The sequence below is a fragment of the Elephantulus edwardii genome, unplaced genomic scaffold (assembly GCF_000299155.1).
Source record: "Elephantulus edwardii isolate Elephantulus edwardi_28Jun2011 unplaced genomic scaffold, EleEdw1.0 scaffold00005, whole genome shotgun sequence".
NCBI classification, from domain to species: Eukaryota; Metazoa; Chordata; class Mammalia; order Macroscelidea; family Macroscelididae; genus Elephantulus; species Elephantulus edwardii.
This window is the reverse complement of record NW_006399755.1, coordinates 5,792,042-5,799,781: the sequence shown is the minus strand read 5'-3', so window position 1 is coordinate 5,799,781 and position 7,740 is coordinate 5,792,042. Positions and strand designations below refer to the sequence as shown.

Sequence of the window (7,740 nt, the reverse complement as noted above, 5' to 3'; positions counted from 1 at the left end):
GCAGGAGAGGAAAGCCCTCTATGAGGTGGATTGATTCAGTGGCTGGGGTAATTGGGATGGGAGTGTCAGAGACAGCGCGATTGGCACAGGACAGACCAGAGTTTAGGGCTGTTTTACATAGGGTCGCTATGAGTCGCAGGCGACTCGACGGCACATAACAACAACAACAACAGTGTATAATTGTTAATTTCTTGGTTTGGGTAGATTTACCATGGTTATATAACATGGCACCATTAAAGGAAGTGATAGGGAATAAAGAATTTATTTTTGGGCTGACTAAATTTGTCAGCATGAGGGTGGATTATAAAACGGTAATTCCAAATGACAGTTTATTTATTACATATTCAAAATTTTGCTGTTATGAACTTCGGTGAGTATTTTAAAAATGTGATGAAATGGTCTACAGCCTGAAGGCACTTGCAGTCTTTAGGGGAGAGAGAAAATATACATAGATGAAATAATTTGAGAAAAAAAAATATCCCAGAACTTAATAGTGTATTGAATTGTTTTGGGAAGATAGTACAAGCATTGACTGGGTTAGTTTTCACGAAAGAAGTGGACTTACAAAAAAGATTTAGGGACTGGTAACCTATAGTAATAATAACTAAACTGCTTGAAGAGCTTTCTTTACAGTTTATAAGGAAGCATTATATAATTCAGTAGTCATAATCACACTATGAAATATGTTATTAGCCACATTTTCAGAATCAAGAAAGCAATACTCAGAGCTTTTAATGAAGTAGAGTTAGAATGCAAATCCAGGATTTCATTATAAATTGTATGCTAACTTGGAAAAATATTTTATCATCAATTCTCATAACTTTCTGTCATTTCATTGACTATGCAAAGGCATTTGACTGTGTGGATTATAACAAACTGTGGCTGACTCTGAGAAGAATGGGAATGCCAGAACACTCGATCGTGTTAATGCGAAACCTATACTTGGACCAAGATGTAGTCCTCAGAACAGAGCAAGGAAACACTGCCTGGTTCAAAATTGGGAAGTACCTATGCCAGGGATGTGTCCTGTCTCCGTATCTTTTCAACCTGTATGCAGAACAGATTATCTGGGAGGCTGGGCTCTATGAGGAGAAATGTGGGGTCAAGAATGTGGAAGATCTATCAACAATCTGCATTATGCAGATGACACAACCCTGCTTACTAAAACTGAGGAGGACCTGAAGTGCTTGCTGCAGAGGGTCAATTACTGCAGCCTTCAGTATGGATTGAGGCTCAATGTCAAGAAGACAAAGATTCTCACCACTGGACCAATTGGCAGCATCAGGATGGATGGTGAAGAGATTGATATTGTTCACAGCTTTAGTTTGCTTGGCTCCACAGTCAACACTCTTGGCCAGGAAATTAAAAGATGTATTGTGATGGGAAAGTCTGCTGTAAGGGACCTTTCCAAAGTACTAAAGAGCAATGGTGTGTCTCTGGAGACTGAGGTGTGTCTGATACAGGCCATGGTCTTTGCTATCACTTGTTATGCATCAGAGAGTTGGACAGTGACCAAGGAAGACAGAAGGAGAATTGATGCCTTTGAGCTGTGGTGCTGGAGAAGAGTATTGAGTGTAGCATGGACTGCTAAGAAAACAGCTTCATCCAGGAGAGGGTTAAACTGGGTGGCTCCTTGGAGGCAGGGATTCTGAGGCTTCGTCTGACATACTTTGGACATGTTGTAAGGAGGGACTGGTCCTTGGAGAGGGACATCATGCTTGGTAGGGTGGAAGGACAACGCAGGAGGGGAAGGCCCTCTATGAGGTGGATTGATTCAGTGACTGGGGTAATCCGAATGGGTGTATCGGAGACAGTGCGATTGGCACAGGACAGAGCAGAGTTTAAGACTGTTGTATATAGGGTCGCTATGAGTCGCAAGCAACTCGACGGCACATAACAACAACATGCTAACTTGGACAAATATTTTATCATCAATTCTCATAACTTTTTATTATTTAAAATAGTCCTTCCACTAGCTGAAGTCAGAGAGATTAAGTGACTCACATTTTCCTGGCTATTTAGAAGGATAAGTTAATACTCAACCATATATACCTGAATATCTAAGGAATTCTTCCCATCTTTCTATATCACCTTGTTGCTTTACTTTCCAACTGAAGACAAGGGAGAAGAGAAGCAACAGTTAATTTAAATGGGCTGTGATACATGCACACATTATAAACATCATCATTATGGACTGCCTTCAATTTTCAGAGCCATATTAATTCTAATCATGTAATTGGAAGCAATTATTCACCTGCCTTGGCCTGAGAGTGACATGTAGGGACAATTGAATTCCCACACTTACGTAGTTGGCACTGCATTTCACCTCTTGATGTATATTTGTGCTGTATTTAAGAATTACTTCCTTAGGGATGACAATGAAACAACACTTTTGATAGCTTCTGTTTATCTAGTTTTTTTATTGTATTATTGTTATGTGCATTGAGTTGCCTGTGACTCATAGCTACCCTATGTACAACTGCTCTGAAGCCTTCCCTGTCCTGAGTCAGTCTCACTGATTCCAACACAACTACTCCCATTGCCCTAGTCACTTTATCAGTCCATCTGGGGTCTTCCTCTCCTGCACTGTCCCTCCACCCTTCTAATCATGATGTCTTTCTCCATGGACCAGTCACTCCTGGCCACGTGCCCAAAATATGTGAGACAGAGTGTCAAATTTCTAGCCTCCAGGAGGAACTTGGTTTCACCCACTCCAAGGCAGATCTATTTGTTTTCTTGGAGGTCCATGGTATGTTCAAGACTCTTTTCTAGCACCACAACTCAAAGAAAAGAAGAAAAGACCAAAATGGATGTCATAAGAGACTCTGAATATTGCACTAGAGTGCTGAGATGCCAAAGCAAAGGGAAAGAAAGAAGTCAAGGTGCTGAATGGAAGATTTCAAAGGGCAGCATGGGAAGACAAAGCAACGTATTATAATATGTACAAAGAACTGGGGTCTTAAAATCAAAAAGTCTGTACTCCGGCATTTCTCAAGCTTAAAGAACTAAAGAGCAAATTCAAGCCTTGAGTTGCAATACTAAAGGATGCTATGGGTACAATATTGAATTATCTAGGATTTATTAAAAGATGGAAGGAGAGTACAGAAGTCACTGTACTAAAATGAATTGGATGACAGAGAATTTTAAGAAACAACAATTATTATGTACAAATATATTTTCACATAGGAGTTGTAGTCTAGATTATTTTTATTTCAAGAAAATATACAAAATAAATTTAGATCTTTAGAAAATCATAGTGCTTTTTGTATTGAGTTAAAGGGAAGAAATTCTCACTCAGGTTCTTCTGATTTTTTTTGTGTGTGTGTGTGTACACATGTCTGTATTTACAGTTTAGTAAGCCTAGGTCTTGAGTCTCTATGTATTTCAGGTACTCTCTGTTATAGCACTACAGTACGGTATTAAGTAAATGCTTTATTAGACTAGAAGCTGACATATCCCACTTCCAAGTTCAATATATTGTTACTCTTTCTCCAGACCTTGTAATTGACAATTACAAACAATGCCACTTCATTGTACATAGTTGCCTGTTTGTTCTGAGTTTGATACTCTGTTTTGACTGTAGGTTGAGAAACTATGCTTTCAGTATTTGATGAGCATTCTGATTTTCATCTTTAAAAGCATTTTAAACTGATGATATTTAATACTAGACTAAAAACTTTCCCATTGTGAATATCTCTGATTTAAAAAAAAAAATAGAGGGTTCTGGTTGAAGTAGAGATTCTTATCTTTCTTAGCTTTCATGTCTTCCTGTGTCTATTGAGGAAGTCTGGTTACATATGGACTTGACAGTGAGAGGATGCAGGAATGGGGACTTAGTATTATATGTTCAGAGAGGAAGCGAGATCGAGACAGTGCTTTAATGGTGCGACTGAGCATAAGAGGCTAAGTATCAAGTTGTCATCTGGAGTGAATTTTTTGTTAAATGTACATTTATGAAATGCTGTTTGTTAATTTGTGAGAGCGTGGATAAGTTGATTTATAAGGCTTGATGTCTATGAGTGTAGCAATTTGAAGAGTAGAAGCTGACTCGCGTCCCTCCCAAGGGGAGGCGGTACCTGGAGGCTTTTCCTAAAATCCAAACCGGAATAACCTGTTGCGGGACTTGAAGCTCCCGCAGTTTCTGGTTGGCGTCCTCATACTCGGCTCCAGGATCCTCACCCGGTAGTCGCGCGCCCGGCGCTTGACAGAGGGCCAGTCACGTGGCAGCCGCAAAGCGCCGCTTTGCGACCTCCATGACAGGCAAAATGTGCGACAGCCGTGGCGCTGGCCAACCAGGGGCGGAGGCGGCGGCCAGGGAGGAAGCGGAGGAGGCGGAGGCGGCCGTGGCGTTCGTCCGCCTGCTCGTTCCTTCGGTTTCCCCGCCCCCGCTAGTCTCGTCGCCACTGAAGGGAGCCGGGTGCGCGCTGTCGCAACCTACCCTCATCCTGGCCGGCGACAGTAAGACCCGACCAGCTTCCAGACCAATCTCTCTGTTGGAGCTACTGCGGCTCGGGCTTCTCGGGACGCAGGCGGGCGGCCAGGGCGCCTAAAGGTTACCAAGTGCATGAACGCCTAAGTGTTTCCCGTACAGCCCCGCCCGCCGGCTCGCCGGCCAGCCCGCCCGCTTGCCTGCTTGTCCGCCAGCCCCTTGGCTCCCGGCGGCGGCGGTGGCGACGGCCGCAGGAGGCGCAGTCTCCTCAGGTGCGCGCTTCACTCCCGGAGTCGCGGGACTCTGCGGCCGCCATGGCGTCCAACATGGACCGGGAGATGATCCTGGCGGATTTTCAGGTGAAGTATCTACTCTTGTTCCCCTCTCACCTTCATCGTCAAAGATACTCGTTCCAGCAGAGTGACTTCTTCCTAACATTTGAGCGCTGTAGTGGTGGGTCGTTTTAGGTTTGTGTAAGGTTGTGGTTTAGGGGTGTGTGTGAGAGAGAAAATCGTGGAGGACTTACGTGGTGTGTTTGATTTATGTAGAATGTTGAAGGTGTTGAATGGGATTTGTAGGGTGAAAGCATGTTGTAGTATTTGGGTAGTGTGTGTCTGAGCTTTAGAGTGCTTCCTAAATTATATGTAGAATTTAGGGATATTGAATGTGGAGGTATTAACTGTGCAGTATTACTGGTGGGGAGTTTTAGTTTTGGCTTTCTTAGAGGTTATGATGTATGGAGTGTGGGTGTGGAACATGAGGTGGTGTGGGTGTGGTGTATTAAAGGAAGAGTAAAGAAGCCGAATGAAAGAAAGAGGGGTGTGGTAGGAACTTTTCTGATTCCTTTATAGAGGGGCACTGTGGTTATTTTCAAGGAAGGATTTTAGATTTTCAATGTCTTGTTGGAATCTCCAGTGAGTGGAATGATATGTAGAAGGCAGGTAGCTTATATATAAAAAATTTCTGCTGTGAATTCATGATCTTAATAATTTGCCAGTCTCTGATTTGTAGATCTTCCCTTCCTCACAGGTTTCAATTGCGTGTTGGTGCCCTTTTTTCAGGAATAATTTAAAGCATAAATAAAGGATATTTTTGTGTTTGTCTGAATTCACTGGTATGCATCTTGAAGCCTTTTGGAAGTAGAGCAGTGTTCATTCAAATAAATTTGTATTTGGAACTAATACTCTCAAAAAACTAATAGTCTCAAAACCTTTGATGTTTGACGAAGAAACGTTCTATTAAGATTTTTTTTTACTTCATTATGCCTCTAACTTAGATATTAAGCTGTTCTCAAATGTTATAGACTTTACCTTCTTTAACACTCTCATCATTGTACATGGACCAACACTAACATAATTGTATTTTTCCTTACTGAGGTTGTGTTAGGCATTTCTTTTATTTCTCTCTCCTTGTCTGTCTTTTAAGTTATTGAATTTTGAAACGTAATGTTCTGTTGGTCAATCCTAGGATTTGCTAGTTTGATTATCCAGTGTGAAGTGATATGTATATATACATACGATTGTATGTATACATACATTTGATTTTACTGACCCCCAAACTCAGACAGAAGAAGGATGATTCTTGAATTAAAAGTGGACTAGCGCTTTTGGTGCTTTGTAGACTTATGATTGGCTTGAGGTTTTTGCCTGCCTAAATATTTAATTTCCCTTTTCTAATTCCATCTTATATGTAATGTGGAAGGCAGTTAGTAAAAGAAAGACATATTTCTAGGTGTAGTTTTACTCCATTATAAAGTTGTTGTATTCTGGTAGTAATGACTTTGGGAAAAAAGATCTTAATGTCTAGCTCATCAAAGCTTTAAAATAATTATGGCTTTATTATTTTGCTTTCATTAAACAACATTCTCTGATAACTTTAGCTACTCACTTTCTTATTTGGGACAGTTATGCCTTCTGTTAAACTTTTTGTTTTTACTTTCCTATGTTATAGTATTTTATTGTTAATATTATTATGTTAGATAAAACTCTTAAAATTCAAGTTCACTGTGTCAAGCCAGTTCCAGATCATAACAGTGATCTATCCTGGGTCTGACGCTGTAAATCATAGTGGGAGACTACTGCCCATCTTTCCCCTATGGAGCAGAGGTGGATTTGATGTGTAGGAGATATTGGACCTTGGGTTAGCTACTGCTGACTATACTACCAGAGCTCCCTTAAATTAGATAAAAAGCATGTTTGAACTTTTGTACTGATAAGCATCAGGGATTTTTTTTTTTTTGGAAATGAAACATTATTTTGATGACAGTAAATTCCAGTAATTTTTTTCTCTTTGGATCACTGACCAATCACAAATGGGAAAGAGCTAATAGCATCTGCAGTGAGCAGTTGTTTGCCAAATGGTGAGAATAAATTTCATATTGCCACATAGATAAAAAAATATTGCTGGTAGAATGAAAAGGATTTATTTAGAAGATTATACACCTGCTTGGAAGCATGAGTGGCATCCACTTCCTAAATGTCGATAGTTGTAGAGGGATTTCAAGCCCTTTGTTCCTAGGAACACTATGAGTCGTGCCTGGCTTGAAGACAGTCAACAACAACAACACAGCATATGCCTGCTAAACGTATTAACCTATTGTCTATGTAGGGACCTTATATATTAATCATACAGATGACTCTGCTTTCTTTATGTTAGTTTGTAAATTGACTGTTCTTATAGTAAATAATATTTTCATGTGGCTAACTTTAAAAATTAAGCTCCAGATATTGTGAGTAATTAGACAATTTACAGATCAAGATTGGGATATGGATACTTATACAACACTGGTGTCATCTGTATCTGGGCAGATAAATTTTTCCACCCAAAATTAATTATTGTAAAAGTATATTTCATCTACTTTATAATTGTAGGAATTAGTGATTTTTAAAAAATTTTTATTATTAATTTTTGTACATGTACCGTCAAATCAGATCTGACTAGTACAGGAGGAAATTGTCCCTTCTCCGGCAGAGCAGCTGGTGGATTTGAACCGTGTACTCCCAAAACATTTAATAGTGCTAATGTGAAACCTATACTTGGACCAAGAGGCAGTCATCAGAACAGAGCAGGGTAACACCGCATGGTTCAAAATTGGGAAGGGTGTATGCCAGGGATGTGTCCTATCTCCATACCTTTTCAACCTGTATGCAGAGCAGATTATCTGAGAGACTGGGCTCTATGAGGAGAAGTGTGGCATCAGGATTGGTGGAAGATCTATTAACAATCTGCGTTATGCAGATGACACAACCCTGATCTCTGAAACTGAGGAGAACCTCATGTACTTACTGCAGAGGGTCAAGGACTGCAGCCTT

At 40.4% G+C, this 7,740-nt stretch overlaps 1 protein-coding gene across 1 annotated transcript in view; it reads left to right on the top strand.

The window, feature by feature from the left end:
- The first annotated feature begins 4,293 nt into the window (after positions 1-4,293).
- The window catches only part of FAF1 (Fas (TNFRSF6) associated factor 1), a 548,275-nt gene continuing 544,828 nt past the window's right edge, over positions 4,294-7,740 (top strand). Inside the window, exon 1 of the mRNA XM_006879662.1 lies at positions 4,294-4,788. Coding sequence (XP_006879724.1) covers positions 4,744-4,788 — 45 coding nt within the window. The 5' untranslated portion in view covers positions 4,294-4,743. The remainder of the gene's footprint in view (positions 4,789-7,740) is intronic.